This window comes from Ahaetulla prasina, chromosome 1 (genome assembly GCF_028640845.1).
Source record: "Ahaetulla prasina isolate Xishuangbanna chromosome 1, ASM2864084v1, whole genome shotgun sequence".
Taxonomy (NCBI): Eukaryota; Metazoa; Chordata; class Lepidosauria; order Squamata; family Colubridae; genus Ahaetulla; species Ahaetulla prasina.
In genome coordinates this window covers 49,881,891-49,901,455 of record NC_080539.1, presented here as the reverse complement: position 1 = coordinate 49,901,455, position 19,565 = coordinate 49,881,891, and the positions used below count along the sequence as shown (strand labels likewise).

The following is a 19,565-nucleotide window of genomic DNA, read 5'->3' as shown; positions in this document are numbered from 1 at the left end:
TAAATATATTTTCTGTTTTCAAAACATTAAATATTGTTCTTTTTAATACCATCAACACCCTGTTCCCACAGACAATTCTCACATGTGGGCTACATAAGAAATTGAAGGGCATGACAAAGAGAACAAAATGCTCAGAAAAGAAAAACATTTACCACCAAAACTGGAAATAAAGAACCAACTGAGGCTGTTCAGAAAATGGTGCTCATATATAACAAGTTAAATATCCTGTTTCCCTGAAAATAAGACCTATCCTGAAAATAAGTCTTAGTTTTGTACATGTGTGCCTAATATAAACCCTACACCCAAAATAAGCTCTACTTAAGAGCCTGCGCAGCTGGCTGGCTACCCATTCCGTCTGGTTGCTCACAGTGCCGTGGCCACGAGCTGAGGGGGGTGGTGATGGAGCTGCCCCATGCACCCCACACTGGTTTACCTCAGGACCCCCGCAGCCAGACCATCCACCCAACACCTGCCTCACGATGGCAGCACCAACATGGCTGCTGGACTGACTCACTTCTTGTCCTTGCTCATGGCCGCAACGGAAGAGGAGGCCGAGTAATGTGTTGGTGCTGCAGCCGCAAGGCGAAGCTGATGTTGGGGCATGATTGGCCTGGCTGTGGGAGTCCTAGGATAAGCTGGTGTGAGCCATGTGGTGCAACTCCACCCCCCTGCCTCACAGCAGCGGCACTGGTGCACCACACAGCCTCCTGCCCCGCTGTAAGCAAGCAGAAAATTCAACAGTGAAAAAAGTAAGGTTCTACATTTAGGCCAAAAAAACAAAATGCACCAGTACCGTATATGTGGTACCTTGCTCAATAGTAGTACCTGTGAGAGGGATCTTGGAGTCCTAGTGGATAACCATTTAGATATGAGCCAGCAGTGTGCAGCAGCTGTTAAAAAAGCCAACACAGTTCTGGGCTGCATAAACAGAGGGATAGAATCAAGATCACGTGAAGTGTTAGTGCCACTTTATAATGCCTTGGTAAGGCCACACTTGGAATATTGCATCCAGTTTTGGTCGCCACGATGTAAAAAAGATGTTGAGACTCTAGAAAGAGTGCAGAGAAGAGCAACAAAGATGATTAGGGGACTGGAGGATAAAACATATGAAGAACGGTTGCAGGAACTGGGTATGTCTAGTTTAACAAAAGAAGGACTAGGGAGACATGATAGCTGTGTTCCATTACCTCGAGGGCTGCCACAAAGAAGAGGGAGTCGGGCTGTTCTCCAAAGCACCTGAGGGTAGAACAAGAAGCAATGGGTGGAAACTGATCAAAGAAAGAAGCAACTTAGAACTAAGGAGAAATTTCCTGACAGTTAGAACAATTAATAAGTGGAACGACTTGCCTTCAGAAGTTGTGAATGCTCCAACACTGGAAATTTTTAAGAAAATGTTGGATAACCATCTGACTGAGATGGTGTAGGGTTTCCTGCCTGGGCAGGGGGTTGGACTAGAAGGCCTCCAAGGTCCCTTCCAACTCTGATGTTATGTTATGTTATGTTATGTTATGTTATGTTATGTTATGTTATGTTATGTTATGTTATGTTATGTTATGTTATGTTATGTTATGTTATGTTATGTTATGTTATGTTATGTTATGTTATGTTATGTTATGTTATGTTATGTTATGTTATGTTATGTTAAAAGTGAGCCTCCCATGTACTCTTAAAGTATATGGGGGGAAAATAAGACATTCCTCAAAAATAGTGCTTATTTTCACTAGTGCCCTAGTGCTTATTTTGGGGCTCAAAAAAAAAATAAGACCAAGTCTTATTTTCAGGGAAACACGAGTATATCCTGTGTATAAAATTATGATAATTGTAGTATAGTAAATTAGCTGTTGGGAATTAGGCATACTTTCCCAGCCATGGATTCTATAGCACAAATACGGTACCATATCCCCTCTTTGAGATTTCAGTCTTTCTACATAGATCACTTTTTAGGACATTTCAAGTTGGTTGATATTCATTCATTTATTTTGCACCTTTCTTATTTTTACAAATAAGGCAGTGAATGTATCCAATACACCTTCCTCCTCCTATTTCCCTACAACAACCCTGGAGAGGAGATAGGCTGAGAGAGAAATGAATAGGCCATTAATTCCTTCATAGGTGAGTGGCCTAAATAGGACTTGAAAAAGCAGATTATATGACTTTTTCCAGATTTTACGATATGTGAGAATTATAATACTGAAATTCAAGTAAAGTGATGAAAATTGTGGCCCAATGATAGAAAAAAAGATTTGAAACACAATATCACAATTTTCAATAATCCTGTTTGGGTCTTGCAGATTACATAGCCATTATGTTACAGTCAGCGTGATAGACCCGAAGTCTGTCTGAATCAAGAACATAAAAATAAGCAATGTTAGAAGATCTTTTAATAAGGAAACATTTAGCTTACAAAAGCAGTTAGGTTGAGTTGACATTGCTTATGCCCCAACAAAATAAAACAGAGGAGAATCCACGTCTCAGTGCCAAAGCATCTGCTCTGCCTGAAGAAGGTCCCAAATTCAGCCCTTGGTTTTAAAAGAATCAGATGATAGATGCTGAGGAGTTTCCCCCATGACTGTACAGTATGACTGTCAACCAGCATAGACCTGCCTTCCTAATAATTTAGGAAGCCTATTTTTAATAATTTAATTAAATTTTAATTAAATACATTTAATAATTAACATAATAATTTAGAGAATCCTATTTTTCCACACTTCTTCTAAGGACTGTTTCAGCACCTGGATTGGAGAATTCCCTCCACCTTCTTGTTTTTCATGCTAACTGAGATATATGGGTGGGAAGTTAATTTAGCCTGAAACAGTTTTGGGGTTATTTGGGATTAAAGTTAAAGTTTTAAGACTCTACTTAAAATATCTACTGTCTACAACCCCACAGCAATGACAGGTTTTGAATGACACATTAATTCCTTCTCCTTTGACCCAATTAAGCATCTCACATAAACATGATTACTTAGTTGTTGATCTTTCTCTCAAGACTGTAACTTCCAATATGACAGGAAATATTTTCATAAAATGTGTACATTTTGTGTAATTAAAGCCAAATGGAGAAAGAATATCATGTCAGCGTGGTAAGATTAGTAATGGCTAAGAAAATGTTTTTTTCATCCATGAAACTAAATTGGGTAACTGCATGCCATCACGTCTCTAACTCATTTACTCTGCCGCCAGCTCTACTAAATCTGTATTGGTAGCAACTAGCAAATATTAAATAACAGCAAACCTACAAAAAAGAAGGCAGTGATCTAAAATATATTTTACTATACAGTGTCAACAAGATTTGTCAATCTAGGGCTTCAGACAGGATATTTTCAGTCCTAATGCTTTTTACACCCAATCACTTGAGGTCAGGCAGCACATAAATTTAAATTTATTATTATTATTATGGTTGGTTGGTTGCCTTGTCAGCCAGATGTTTAGACTGGATTGGGTATTTTTGTCCACTAAGTGAATCTTTCCCAAGGACCCAGAATAAGCAGCTGTTGATTTTTAATAATATATCTGGTTGCTTCCATGCTGTCATTCCTTCTTCCTGTTGGTTCTCTCCTATTAAGAATCCCAGGTCTTGTTTGCCATAATGGAAGGAAAATGTCTTAGAAGAAGGTAATCTCACCAGAACCCTTGGTTTTTAGTTACTGACTTTAACAACACATGGGCTGGAGTCCTTCTAGTACAATCTTTCTCAACCTCAGTAATATTCACGCTGACTGGGAAATTCTGAGTTGAAGTCCACACATCTTAAAAAGTCTGAGCAAGTCAAATGCCATCCTACTGATCTGTATTTTGTTTTCCCTTACAGAGGTAGGACATCATCCTCTCTTTGGTCCCAGGCCTGGGATTAATGTATTGGAGAGTTGCAACCATCATGCTAGGTTTTAATAGAGATAGTCCTTGACTTATGACTAGTCATTCAATGACCGTTTGAGGTATGACAGACCACCCAGAGCTACTTACAATCAGGTTTAGAAGTTCCACTGGCCACCACCCTCCCACAGTCAAGTGATCACATTTTGGATGCTTGGCAACCAGGCTGCATTTACAGCTGTTTGCAGAATCACATAGCAATATGAGTGCAATTTTTGGCATTTTTTTGCTGGAAACTGGCATTTATTTCTAGTTTCTGAAGAAAAATGTCCATTGGGTATAATGGGTTTACTTGACGATTGGCACATTCACTTAATGTCAGTCACAAAAAAGCTCGTAAAATTGGATACAGTCATGTGATGATCCGTTTAAGGACCTCCATGACTTACAACCGCAATTCCGGGCTCAATTACCATTGTAAGTTAAGGACTGCCTGTAGTTGTTTTAGTCGAGGCTGTATTGTTTCATTTTGGGTTTTTTTAATTGTTTTAATTAGTATTATATTTTCTAAGCCGCCCAGAGTCCACTAAAGTAGATGGCTATATTAAATCATCATCATCATCTGTTGGTTTTTGAAAGAAGTGCTGGTTTCCTTTCAAATCTGACATTACTATCTATAAATAATGGTTTAATTCCTTTTTGACATTAAAACAGAAACCATGAGTGCATTTTTTTCTGTTTCATGCAAAAGTTTACAGTCCAGTCAACCATGAATATAGATACTGATTTTCCTCTAATCAAGAAAGTTAGTTTAGCTATCTCTGCAAGCTCCATCATCTTCACCAGCCATTTCTCCATTGTAGCCTTTCCATTTTTGAGTGTGTAATATTCTGGCTGAAGTTATCATGTATAAAAACAAAGTTCCATGATTTTTTTTCCCTAGTTGTCTGTCCATTAGTTTAAGCAAAAAAACTGATTCTAATTGTACTTTAATTTTGGGGATGGTTTTTGAAATCTTTTCATTCAGCAACATCATCACTTTGAACAGTCATTGAACACATGGTTGTAAATTGAGGACTACCTAATACCTTGCCATTTTTTATAGTTTCTGCTAGCAGTATAGTCAGTATAGACAACCTCTTACCCATTACCATAAAATGCAAAGATAAAGACTTCCACATAAACCGAAGCCAGGATAAAAGAAAAGTAGGGGTTTCATTTCTTTTTATTAATCAGGCCTGTCATAGAAACCAACAATTCTTTTGCAATATTTTCCTTTCTGTTTCTACTGACATCACACTGTTGCAACTGCAAACTCTTAATGGCAGTGAATGATGTTGTGTGTGGGGAGGGGAGGTGTTTAAGAAATATACAAAATGTAGATGAGAGGTCAGTGTCAATTTGACTACATCTTCTGGAGATAGAGGAGATAAATTTGGGGCAGAACTGTCATTTTGCGCAGTACAGATAGACTCCTAGACTTGGAGCCACACACGCAGTAGCATCGGAGTCTGAATACTTTCTTTCAGGTCTGTTGCTGCCTCTCTTATCTGTTCATGAACCATGTGCCACTTGAAAGGGATGAAGTAAATGATACGAGATTGACAGGCCATTTATCATCACATCTGGTGCTTTGTGCCACATGGACCAAGCTAATGTGATTTCCATGCCTGCAGTCTGTATGTATTAAGGCTTTAAAAAGCATTGATTCTGAATGTTCCGTAGGTTTCAGAAATAGGCAAAGCTCTACTAGTACCTCTTTGTTAGGCTATTTCAGCAGAGTGTTCCGGGTGGGTCAAAGGGCTGAAGAAGAAACACTTTTAGTACATGTTTTATGAGGAGTAGAATAAAATTAACCAATTACAATATTTACTTCTAAAAATTAGCCAAGGCCAGGTTTGTAATTAAAGGAGCAGTGCCCCAAGGTTAATGCTGCTTAAAGATGAGCTGAATATTAACAAGAGCATATGGATAGTTTATCCAATTATCAGAAGTCATAATCCTTGGATAATATTTCAGTATAATATAAGTCAGGCCAGGGTAGAATTTTTCTATTTTCTGCTTTGCCTGTTCTTTGAGAACATACCCGTTGTCCTCTGACATTTAGGATCTAAACAGCTATTTGCCATCTTGCAGACATGATCTTAGTGAGAATGGGTGAAAAGGCAATGAAATAACACCTCCTTTGTCCAAAAGATCTTCTAATCCAATAATACATATGATCCCATTGACGTGACATTTCCACAGGATATATGTACTATAAGAAGTGCTTTAAAGGTGTATGTATTTCAGAGGCTAATGCAACGTGAAGGAGGTTTGATGCAGGTTGAAAAAATAAGATTAAAATAAAATGGGATATGAAATGACTAAAACGTTTAATGCTGTCTTTCAGCACTAGAGAAAAGTTCAAATGTTCCTGAATGGTACTTATGCTAACATTTTAAAAGGCAGTCACATTAAATGCTAATATCCCAGCATAATAGCTGATTTGGAAAATACACACCCTGTTGAATGTATGTCATAGCCCTGAGAGTTGCTCTTATAAAAGTGCACATATTTGGGAAATCAGTAATTGCCTTAATTCTGCATTGATGTGACTTGGCATTTCCCAAAAAGGAAGTTAGGATGACCAATGTCAGAGTTGGGCAAAGATACTAACAGCACCATATAAAAATGAAATTGGCTTATAGAAGTAAAACTGCAATCTTAAGCAATATTACTTAGAAGTTCTAATTACTGGATCTTACTCCTGCATTAACTGAGTTGAAATGAGAAACTTACATGTTTCATAACCATTTTATTATTATTATGATTTGTTACTTGGTCATCAAGATGTTCAGGCTGGATTTGGCATTTTTAACTATCTATCAAGTCCTTCCCGAGGTCCTGAAATTGGGAGATGTTGATCTTTGATGATATTAAAGGTATCATCACAGGGTGTAAGCTGTTCCAAATAAAGCTGTCTTTTGCAATTGCCTGATGGTGACTTTGCCAAGGCCAGTGGTGTTCAAATGGAGCTCCATTTATTTTGGGATTGCACACAGGACACCTATTACTCTTGGTATTACCTCTGCTTTCTTCTGCCACAGTTGTTCTATTTCTATTTGCAGGTCTTTTTATTTTGTTACTTTCCCAGTTCTTTCTATTCTATTCTGCTGTCTCCAGATATTGCCACATCCACTGTTTATTATATATATATTAGTATTATTGCAGTTCAAGTCATTTCACACATTATACCATGGCATGCATTATTACACGGCAAAATCAGGCTACTCTATTGTAACCACCAAATGAACACATAACAATAAATTGTAACCCATCTTTGTTCTTTAACATGTTATTGCAATCTTGTGTTTGTCATTGATCAAAAACCAGTATCTCTGTTTCATTGACTGTTTGTTGGAGATAATTGCCGTGAGAGCATTGCATTGCAACCAGCAACCCATACCTTAGGAAGCAAGACAACTAAATGATATGCTTATAGTAACTTCTTAATGCTGACGTTGCAGTTTCCTGTGGAGTTGCAGGGTTCATAGTTGCCTATTGGTTCCTGGCTTCTGAACCCCAGCTCTGAATCTTCCCTGCTCTCTGTCTGAAGCAAGCATTATAGCATCTACCACCATGTCCCATGCTTTAATTACAGTAGGGAAGACAGTTGTCTTCTTTGCACAGTCCCCGACATATTTTTCTCGTTCCAAAAAGCAAATGTAGTGAGCAAATAGTTGGACGATATGATGACTCTTCGGTGGGTCAGCTGGGTGGACTTTCTATTTTCTTCCTTCTTCAGTTACCAACCACAATTCACAAGATCAGCACTAAAATACTCCTACAGGTTGAAAACTGCTGTGGGCAAATAGGAGGGCAAAACTAGTGGCTGAATGAAAGTGCCCTTTAATTGCATGAAAAGAGGAAGAAAAAGAAAAGCCAGACTCCTTCAGGGCAGCAAAAAAATCACAATCCTTTTGATAATAATGACAGTGTTACCGTCATTAGGGATAATGGCAACTACGTGCTTACAGGCAGAGGAGACACCGTATTTGTTCTAAGGTTTTATTTCCTGGCTTTGTAAGTTTAACGTCAACTAGGAGTGATGCAGTTCAAAGTGGAGGGAGTAACCTTATTGTAGTCTTTTCATTTCACAGTTTTTTAAAGAGTTTATCCAATTATACAGATAATAGGATTCATGTGCCTGACTTAGATATGATCAAAACTATATACAATGTTAACAAGGTTATCCTGATATGTTGAGGAGGAGGGAAAAAAGGCTTTGCTTTTAATGACAGCAATTATTTTAATATAGGATATGTGTTATATTTAATAAAAGATAATTCTATGTATGTGATTTTTGAACCAATCTTCACAGCACCACTGATCTGTAGTCTAGTACTGATTTCTACATGGATGATGCAAGGATCATAGTCACTGTGTGAAAAATCTTTGTGGAATTTATGTTAGGAAGCATTATTGCATAAAGTACAGCAGATGATTCTCATGGAGGTCTGGGACAACCTCAGTGTTAGTAGCTTGCCTAGTATTTGTTTGTTTAATTTTTGATTTAGTAAAGGAAATACCAAAAACAATGAGCTAATTCCTAGCTATAAATTCCAACTGAAAAAGTCAACACTGTGTAAATTATGGAACCTCAAAGAGGAACAAATGTCAAAAGTTCAATTTTTAATTCAGTATTTTATTAAATTCCACCTCACCTGATGGGTTTCTTCCAGTCAGTTGTTTCAAGAGTAATCAGAGCTGTAGTTATTATCCCGAGACATGAATGTTGCTTCATTTCTTACCTAGGACTAAGAGATAATCAAAATATGAATCAAATATGATCCTCCTTAGTTTGCAAATTTCTTTATTCTATATTTTTTTGAAGTTCTCCGTAGAGTCCCATTATGTAGGTTTTATTGATAATGTAATATAATTGACTTGCAGTAGTTTGGAAACTTTGGTTAAAGCTTAGAATAGAATAGAATAGAATAGAATAGAATAGAATAGAATAGAATAGAATAGAATAGAATAGAATAGAATAGAATAGAATAGAATAGAATTCTTTATTGGCCAAGTGGACACACAAGGAATTTATGTGCATACGCTCTCGGTGTACATAAAAGAAAAGATACATTCATCAAGAATGATAAGGTACAACACTTAATGATAGTTATAGAGAAACAGTCAATATAAATCTTAAGGATAACAGCAACAAGGTTACAGTCATACAGTCGTAAGTGGGAGGAGATGGATTAATAGTAATGCAGACTTAGTAACTAGTTTGACAGTGTTGAGGGAATTATTTGTTTAGCAGAGTGATGGCATTTGGGAAAAAACTGTTCTTGTGTCTAGTTGTTCTGGTGTGCAGTGCTCTATACTGTCGTTTTGAGGGTAGGAGTTGAAACAGTTTATGTCCAGGATGTGAGGGATCTGTAAATATTTTCACCGCCCTCTTCTTGACTCATGCAGTATACAGGTCCTCAATGGAAGGCAGGTTGGTAGTAATTGTTTTTTCTGCAGTTTTACATAGGTAACTGTTATGTAGATGCAATGTTTGCACCATGTTCCAAGTAAAAAATGATACTATGTGAGAGGGAAAGAGAAGTATAACCATGGCCAAAAGTCATGAGCAATGTGTCTGATGATAGCTTGGAGTCTGGATTTGAATTTCTAATCATAAATACTCTGGAGACTTACACCTTTTGTCACCTAGAAGTCCTTAGAATAGAAGATAGGAGATGCAGTACAAATCTATAAAACATTATCTAACCCAGTCACAGGAATTATTCTGCTCACTAATGCTAGGCTAAGACTACAGATCTGACCGACATGTAATTAAACAGCTCTTGTTTTAAATGAAATGTGTATTACATGCAGTTACCTGGATTATTCAGGACTTGATTACCACTTCTGTAGATTTGGCAAGAATAGACTACGGGTATAAGTGTATTCAATCATTTCTTCTTGTGGGGTTTTTCCTTTAAATTCAGTATGTAATTAATATATGTGTATTTTGTAAAGGATAACGGAATTAGTTGGATATCATCCTGATGAGCTGCTGGGCCGTTCTGCGTATGAATTCTATCATGCACTGGATTCTGAGAGCATGACCAAAAGTCATCAGAACTGTAAGTCACACTCAAAAACTATAATTATTAGGTGAAGCATGAGTTGAACATGACTTTAGTCATCCAGGATAATAATAATACCAAGGGTCTCCAACCTTGACAACTTTAAGACTTGTGTACTTCAACTCCCAGTAATCTGGGAGTTGAAGTCCACAAGTCTTAAAGTTGCCAAGGTTGGAGACCCGTGGTATAGAAGGCTACATGTATGTCTCCAATTTCCTGTAAACAGTGTGATTTGGAAAATAATTAGTGTTGAGAACCAATCCTTTCAAAAAATGACCATATTATTTAAGAAAACAAAGGGCTGGAAGGGCCAATTTTTTTTATAATAACTTGTGCATTACTGTTGTCGCTATGATCAGGGGAGAATGCAGATAGACTTCTGCACATGGGCGGGATTAAACAAATGTCTCTTTCCTTCTTATTTGAGGGGGAGGAGTTTTAGGTGTTAAACACCTATATCTATAAACAAAAATTGGCAGTGCAATCAGAAGGAACCTCTGGTGTGGGATATGCTTAAATTGATAGGGGAGTTTCATGTGACTCTGAGACCACATTATCCATTGCTGAATTCAACTGTTTCCTCATTGAGGATAAAGGTGAATACATGTGTCCCAGGATAATGTTGCAAGATCTAGTCTGAGCGGTCAGCAGGTCTTCCGGTCTTCCAAACTTTCTTACCAATGAATCAAACTCAGTGATAGCCTCACATTGCAGTGCACAATTGCATTCAATTTTGCAACTGCTGTGATTGTTGGCTGAGCAGGGACAAAAACAGTCAGAAAAATGATTGAAGCCTGGGAAACAGGCCCCTTGTCAGTCAATAGGAGTGCTGACTTACCTCCTGCCTAACAAGTACTTGGGAGTCGAGGATGCAGTGGCAGAAGACAGCAACAATTAATGACTTAACAGCCAGCCATCAATACTCTAACTAAAAGCTGCACAGAACAGGAACCATATAAATATAATATGTAGAACACTCCAGTGCACATATTCCTGAAAGAAAGACATTCCCTGATGATGAATTAAAAGCTTGGAAGAATAAATCTTTGGTCCTGGTGACCGACCCTGACTGGATCCTGTTTCATCATTCATCACTGACAGACTTACCTATACATATGCAGATATGCCACCATTCATGGCACAGGGCCAGGTTATTTCTGTCCAGCCAATTAAATTGGGCAGTGGTGCATTTCAGGTCTCCTGGTTCAAACAATATCATCTATCAGGGCCAAGAAACATTCCTTCTCAGTAATTGGGCTGCCCTTTGGAATGAGATACTGTATCCCCAGACATCTATTGGCTACCACTCTATATTGTTCAGGGAGTCTTTAAAAGTTTGACTGTTGTTCCAGGCCCTCCGGTAGGATGCTTGTGTAGACCCTGTTGGTTATGTTTTAAGTTACAGGGAATATGTTTGTCAGAATAGAATAGAATAGAATAGAATAGAATAGAATAGAATAGAATAGAATAGAATAGAATAGAATAGAATAGAATAGAATAGAATAGAATTTTTAGTGGCCAAGTGTGATTGGACACACAAGGAATTTGTCTTGGTGCATATGCTCTGATATAAAGGATTTTGTCCTTTAAGCCCCTAAGGGTTATTCAAGTTTCCTCCAAATCTCATAAATAAATAGATAAATAAATACTCTTGCTAACTGAGGCTAACATTGCAATACATATGTGAGTGTTTAAAGCACCATAAAAGTTATTGTTGGAAAGTGGAAAGTCACTTTTTCTCAAGCAGAAAATAAATAAACAAAAAACTACCTTGATGTCATTAAAATAAGAATGGTATTTGATAAATGTTATAAATACTAACAGGAAATGGATAAAAGGATTTACCCATGTTAGGGATTTGGCAGTTTGGGGAGTTGGGGTGGGAGGGGAGAATTAATAATGAAGGGCAAAGGAAAAAGTGGAAGGTTTTATGAAACTATAAATAAACAAATAACTGTGTGAAACATGCTACAGGAAAAGCAACCTGAAAAATTCATATATGGGTACCAGTCTTCTGAGTAATACAGTTGTCAGAAAAAGAAATAAAGGGGCTATTTAGGTCACTGAATCCAATCCCCTGCTCAGCGTTTTGATAGAGGGGGCTCAGTGGCTTAATAGAAATGGTGTCTGCTCCAGAGGTTTGAGTCTTAGCACTGTGTGGCAGGGTGAGCTCCCATCACTCCCCTCAGCTTCTATCCAACTAATAGTTCGAAATTATGTTCTGTGTAAGTAGATAAATAGGTACCACTTCAGTGGGGAGAGGAGTTGGTGCTCTGTGCAGGCAGGCAGATTTCTGCCGGCTCTGAACCTTTCTGCTTGCAGCACCCATTTGCAAGACAGGCCTGGAGAAGGGAGGGGACCTTCGATAATGCTGCAGGAGAGCTGCTCATCTTTCTCTCTGATGCAAAGCCAGCTTGCCCTCCTGTGGCGCACCTTGGGAACCGCGTGAGCATGTCCTACAATGGAGCTGGTAAATGGTCAACCAAACTACTACTTTGTAATAGCATTGTGGTTTTCTGGCTAATGCAATAACATCATATGCTACTACTACTAATAAAAATAGTGCTTTGATGCAGAAATATTAGAGACCCTTTAAAAGATGTCTATTTTCCAAGGTTCAGAGAGCTGCACAAGGCACAGAAGGCCAACCTATGGATGGCCATGTTTTAGAAGTCTGTAGTGACTCATGCAGCCACACTGTATAAACTCTTACAGCTTTCCTTTCTTAATGCTTGTATATTTAGAACAACAAAACATTAACTGCACAATCCTATGTATGTCTCAGAAGTCAGTATGACTCAGAAGTCATTCTCATCAAGATTTATTAACCCACAGATAAATGAAAGCAGGATTGCAGTTTGTTCTATTTTTATTTCTGTCCGTCGTCTTCTCTCTTAGTTCCTTTCATATTGTTTCTTACTGTAGCTTGTAACATAATATCTAAAAATAGATGCTAATTGTAGTTGCCTATACATTGTCGTTGCAGAATGGTGTCTCAATTTTCCAATGGCTTTTTCCCCCTAAGAACAAGCATTAAATTAAGTAGAGGAAAAGATTATGTACTGAAAACTAGGTTTTAACATACATTCATGGGGGAAGGGGTTTTGTGGTCTTACTGGTTTGCTTAAATCGGGTGCTTTGTGACTGGTCAGAAACTTCCCTGGACCCAGCTATTTTGGGAAACTACCGTCCAGTCTCCAACCTTCGCTTTTTAGCGAAGGTTGTAGAGAGTGTGGTTGCATGGCAGCTTCCCCGGCACCTGGAGGAAGCTGTCTATCTAGACCCGTTCCAGTCCGGCTTCCGACCCGGTTACAGCACGGAGACGGCTTTGGTCGCGTTGGTGGATGACCTCTGGAGGGCCAGGGACAGGGGTTGTTCCTCTGCCTTGGTCCTATTAGATCTCTCAGCGGCTTTTGATACCATCGACCATGGTATCCTGCTGCGCCGGTTGGAGGGATTGGGAGTGGGAGGCACCGTTTATCGGTGGTTCTCCTCCTATCTCTCCGACCGGTCACAGACCGTGTTGACAGGGGGGCAGAGGTCGTCCTCGAGGTGCCTCACTTGTGGAGTACCTCAGGGGTCGATTCTCTCGCCTACCCTGTTCAACATCTATATGAAGCCGCTGGGTGAGGTCATCAGTGGTTTCGGGGTGAGTTATCATCTGTACGCTGATGATACTCAGCTGTACTTTTCCACCCCGGACCACCCCAATGAAGCGGTCGAAGTGCTGTCCCGGTGCCTGGAGGCTGTACGGGTCTGGATGGGGAGAAACAGACTCAAGCTCAATCCCTCCAAGACGGAGTGGCTGTGGATGCCGGCACCCCAGTACAGTCAGCTGCATCTGCAGCTGACTGTTGGGGGCGAGTTAGTGGCCCCAAAGGAGGTGGTTCGCAACTTGGGCATGGATGGTCGGCTGTCCTTTGATGAACATCTGGCGGCCGTCTCCAGGAGGGCCTTTTACCAAGTTCGCTTGGTCCGCCAGTTGCGTCCCTTCCTTGACCGGGATGCCTTATGCACAGTCACTCACGCTCTGGTTACGTCTCGGCTGGATTATTGCAATGCTCTCTACATGGGGCTGCCCTTGAGGTGCACCCGGAGGCTGCAGTTAGTCCAGAATGCAGCTGCGCGAGTAGTAATGGGAGCCGCTCGTGGCTCCCACGTAACACCACTGCTCCGTAGTCTGCACTGGCTTCCTGTAGTCTTTCGGGTGCGCTTCAAGATTTTGGTTACCACCTTTAAAGCGCTCCATAGCTTAGGACCCGGGTACTTACGAGACTGCCTGCTGTTACCATATGCCTCCCACCGACCCGTACGCTCTCACAGAGAGGGCCTTCTCAAGGTGCCGTCCGCCAAACAATGTCGGCTGGCGGCCCCCAGGAGTAGGGCCTTCTCTGTGGGAGCATCGACGCTCTGGAATGAACTCCCCCCTGGCCTACGTCAAGTGCCTGATCTTCGGACCTTTCGTCGTGAGCTAAAAACATATTTATTTATTCAAGCAGGACTGGCATAAATAGTTGATTTTAAATTGGGGTTTTATTAATGTTTTAAATTTTTAAATCTATTTTAATCATCAGCCGTTTAGTAATAGTTTTATTTTAAATTCTTTTTAATTGTATATATCCTGTATTTTATTTTGGCTGTACACCGCCCTGAGTCCTTCGGGAGAAGGGCGGTATAAAAATTTAATAAAATAAATAAATAAATAAATAAACTTCATGGCAGCCTTTTTAGGGGAATGCCCATGATATTTCATACATTTCAAATATAACTCCTGTTATAGGCAAGCATAAACAATTAAGTGCCAATTCTTGTTTCAAAAGTGTTTGTACAATGTCCTAGCATTGCTATTTTTACTGGAGAATACAACACATTTTGTTTGTTTTGTATATAAAAAAATACAACTTTTTTAATGACCAAGAATAATAATTTTAAAAAAGTGAGTCAAGACCCCATTTCAAACTTTCAAAATTTTATTTGGAGTTATCAAATGCAAGTCTAAGATAGTATTGGATATGTTCACTGGAGTTATTAATAAAAATAATAAAGATGGGATAAAAATTAATTAATTGATTTAATTTGGCACCAGGCTAGACACTAGGAAACAATGAGTTCTAGTCCCACTTTAGGCATGTAACTTTGACTAGTCCCTTTCTCTCAGTCCAGCCCCACCTCACAGGAGTGTTGTTGTGGGAAAAATAGGAGGAGGATGGAATGGTATATGTGTTTGCCGCCTTGAGTTCTTTATAAACATAATCATGGCAGAGAGAAAATAAATTAATAATAAATAAATTTACATTTTGTTGAATATGTGATATGTGAGAGACAATCTTTTCTCTTATATGTACTCATAGTATGCTATAGAATCATCCAGACGGTATTAATATTATTACTAATTTTAATTTCAATCTTCAGTTTGTCCTGTTCCTAATGAACTTTATGATTCATTTTGGTTGCCAGCCTTTTGTTTTTTTAAAAAAAATCTAGGCTTATATGTATTTTTGCCATTTAAAACAACTGTAGTCTTTTAAGTTAGGAAATTATATTCAATAAGGTACAGCCAGCCCTTCACTTCACTATTTATTTAACAAGGTTACAATGGCCTGAGAAAAAGTCACTTATGATCTGTCCTCAAATTTATGTCTGTCACACCACCACCTACAATCACGTGATCTTAATTGGGCACTTGGCAACTGGCTCCCATTTTTGACAGTTGCAGCATTTTGCAATCACATTCACTGCAATCCAAGAGTCGTTTAACGATCACATGATTTACTTAACAGTTACATGATTCACTTAATGACTGCAATAAAATTGGTCACAAAATCGGTTTTTGTGATGACTTGCTTACTAGTGCAGGGGTCTCCAACCTTAGCAACTTTAAGACTTGTGGACTTCAATTCCCAGAATTCCTGGAATTCTGGGAGCTGAAGTCTACAAGTCTTAAAGTTGCCAAGGTTGGGGACCCCTGTACTAGCACATTTCTTAGCAATCAAAATTCCAATCCCAATTGTAGTTGTAAGTTGAGGACTACTGTGTGCATGAATGTGCAACTGTGAAGGGATATGGTCTAGAAATAACATCTGGGTGGAAGTAAGCCACAAACTGCTCTATAGTTTAGCGAGTAAGGAAGTAGGAGATCATGCTGTAATTGGAGCCGTGAACTTGCAGTTTAATGTCCCTTAACTGCATGTTCACCTGCATAGCTGTATAAAAATGTAAACATTCAAATTTATGCAGATGAAAAATATCTGCTTTTTAAAAAACTATAAAATTACATTCCTTAATCTGAAAAAGAAGAAGGTGAGGGGGGGGATGTTCCAAAACAATTGTTACAGAATAGAAAACTATCATGAGAGTAGTCTTGGAAAAATTGGAATATTGAAAGAGAAAGAGCATCAGGAGTATTGGTTTGGTAGTACATCGTGTGCCGTGCAAATAGTCCAAATCATAGACACAGGACAAAGTGATAATGCAGTGTGCTCTGAATTGTTGTGAAGGAACCCAGCTTTGATTTAGCATTGTATCTTTCCAATCAGCTTGATTTAGGATACGGTTTAATCTAATGCATGTTCCTGCTTCCTGGTTTATGGTAACCACTTTTGAATTTAACAATAGCATCACAGACTAGATTCCTTCCAGAAATTCGTCTATTTTTGACTACAGTTCATTGTGAAAACTTGAATCAGAGGAGGGGCGGGAAATAGCATTCTAAATTCAGTATGTTAGGGCAGTATTTTTAATAAGCCAACTCACAATGTGCAAGATTTCCAGTTATCAAAACTCCAAACAAGACTGTAAACTAATCAAAAGGCATAGGGGAGGGGGAAAGAGCTTGTATTAAAAACATGAAGTCTGCATTTAACTGTAATCTAAAATGAATTATTGAAGAGAATTGCAAACTTTTCAGCCTTTTTAACATCAGTTAAAGGTGTTCTCAGTCCTGTTTTACAAGAGTCTCCTCACCCCATTTCAGAGATCACTACTAACTGCAAATTAATACCCTGTTTTCTCCAAAATAAGACATCCCCTGATAATAAGCCCAATCGGGCTTTTGAGTGCATGGCAATAAGGCCAAGCGCTTATTTCAGGGCTGAAAAAAAATATAAGACAGGGTCTTATTTTCGGGAAAACACAGTAGCAGTATATTTTTAGCTTGTTTATAGATTATAGAAATTGCAAGAGAGCAATGGAAGGCCAATTTGTTGCTAACACCCAATTTATTAAAGGTGGCTAGTAGCATGTGCAGATCGTATAGAAAACTGTTCAGTGATTTGTTTCCTTTTTGATAGTGATCAGCTAGCAATGATCCTTCAGTTGGCCCAAAATGAAAGAATTATTTATCTACCATTAGATATCATTCTCCACTGACACATCTGTAACAGCAACTTGTTGTATCAGAACATGGTGTGACTTGTTTTCTTTTAAAGATGAAAGCACTAAAACTCCTCTGAGTAATGTAACAGGCACATCACCTGATGATGCCTTAATGAGTTCTCTATTAAGAATCCCATGTAATAATGTTTCACAGACATACAGAAGCCATTTGCTTAAATGGTTTTCAGACAAAATCTTTGATATTTCTTTTTGGTTTATGCACCTCACTAATCTAATAATCAAAATATAATCTCTTTAAGAGCAAGATAATTCTGAATGCAGAACTTCACCAATAAAAGGATGCAATAAAAACATTAGAGGAGCACTTTGTAGATTATACATAAACAAAGGATTTAGCATGGCTATTTGTTCACCTTAAAAGGGTTCTATAGCTATCTCAGAAAAGTCCCAGGCTATTGTTTCTATAATAGTCCTGTTTATTAAGCAGTTCCCTAGTAACATCTATTTACACTAAAAGGGAGTTAAAGATGGGTTACATACTACTCTATACTTGCATTTTTACCACAACAAAAACACTGTAAGTAGGCTGAGCTGAGAGATTGGCCCATAAATATCCAGCTAAGGGCAGACCTGAACCTGGGTTTTGCTGGTTCTAGTCCTAGAATCTCCATCATAACGCCACATTGGTATGAATTATAATAATAAAATTTGATGAATATCTACTCAGAAGCAAGTCCCAGAATTAGAGCCTCTCAGACTTTCCATTTGCAAAATTGTGTGAAGTATTTTGAAAGCTGGGATTTAAATCATGCAAGAATTTTGGAGTCTTTATAATGTCAAGATGGGAGGGAGGTATTTCTGTGGGGCAGGACTTTTGTCCTTCCTCGAAGCAAAATTTGTTTGCTTGGTTATTTTATATATCAGATTTCAACAAGATTTGCTTGTTATAATAGTTCCCAATATGATTTAGAATGAACACAAAACTATTCATAATAGTAATAGCAATAGCACTTAGACTTATATACCACTTCTTAGTGCTTTACAGCCCTCTCTAAGCGGTTTACAGAGTCAGCATATTGCTCCCAACAATCTGGCCTCGGAAGGATGGAAGGCTGAGTCAACCTTGAGCCTGGTGAGATTCGATCTGCCAAACTGCTAACAGCTGGGGATCAGCAGAAGTAGCCTGCAGTACTGCACTGTAACCATTGCGCCACCGTGGCTTATTATAATAAAAATAATAAATCAATATTATTTACAAACCCATCAAGCAATAATCATTGTTCTTCTTGCCTTTGTTGTTGTTCTTTTGAGGTTTGCATAGCCTATCATTGGTTGTAACTATGGTAAACACATTATATTTCTACTGGTCCAATAAGTGCCTAAATTCTCATCTAAATCAGAATTAAGCCAGCTTCAAAGCTGGGGAAAATGACAACCCAGGGAATCCAATGCTGGAAACTGCCTCTAATCTCAAGGAGGGAATCAGATGAAATCTGTGATCCCTGGGAAACTGCCACAGAGGTCATACTAAAGTACCAAAATCCATCAAAGACTTGACTTCTGCCAGATAGAAATAGAAATGCCAATGGGAATAATGGAGATGGCAGATTTCTCTCATCAGAGTTTTCTCCTCTCTTAGAAGATGGACCATTAAAAAAGGAAGATCAATTGGAAGCTTGCAAGAGTTGAGAACTGAAGTGGGCCTTACACTGTCTTGCTGCTCCTTACTTTGTTACAAGTGAATTAATACTTTAACAGATCTGTGGTGCCACAAATTTCTGATGATTTTAGCAAGGTGCCATAATTCTAGAAAATGATATTGAAATGCAATTTCTCTTCTTTACACGTTTCCCTTTCTTCTCTTTCTCCAGTATGTGGAAAAGGTCAAGTGATTACAGCACAGTATCGCATGCTTGCCAAGCATGGTGGCTATGTGTGGCTTGAGACCCAAGGAACAGTCATCTACAATACTCGGAACTTGCAGCCTCAGTGCATAATTTGTGTTAACTATGTTCTAAGGTAAGGCAGCTAAAATCCCAAAGAATGCTAGCTAAATGAGAACTGTTGAAGAAGTAATATAATCTGAGCAGTTTTGCATGTTTCTGTAGGAGGTCTCAAAGATGCTTTTTCCTTGAGGAAGATGTTTCACTTCTCATCCAAGAAGCTTCTTCAGTTCTTACTGAATGGTGGGAACTGACCTGACCTGAAAGAAGTTTCTTGGATGAGAAGTGTAATGTCTTCTTCAAGAAAAAAAAACAACAAAGCCCTGTTGCCTTTTGAGAAAGCATATTAG

At 38.6% G+C, this 19,565-nt stretch overlaps 1 protein-coding gene and 1 long non-coding RNA gene across 6 annotated transcripts in view; one reads left to right on the top strand and one right to left on the bottom strand.

Annotated features, from left to right (window-relative positions):
* Window positions 1-19,565, bottom strand: part of LOC131189213 (uncharacterized) — a 102,935-nt gene that overhangs the window by 34,583 nt on the left and 48,787 nt on the right. The window contains exon 2 of the long non-coding RNA XR_009152947.1: window positions 8,522-8,614. This is a non-coding gene — a long non-coding RNA (uncharacterized LOC131189213). The remainder of the gene's footprint in view (window positions 1-8,521; window positions 8,615-19,565) is intronic.
* The window catches only part of EPAS1 (endothelial PAS domain protein 1), a 129,517-nt gene that overhangs the window by 100,470 nt on the left and 9,482 nt on the right, over window positions 1-19,565 (top strand). For all 5 annotated transcript variants that reach the window (XM_058165208.1, XM_058165210.1, XM_058165207.1 and 2 more), the window contains 2 exons: window positions 9,828-9,934; window positions 19,144-19,291. In XM_058165208.1, coding sequence (XP_058021191.1) covers window positions 9,828-9,934; window positions 19,144-19,291 — 255 coding nt within the window. The remainder of the gene's footprint in view (window positions 1-9,827; window positions 9,935-19,143; window positions 19,292-19,565) is intronic.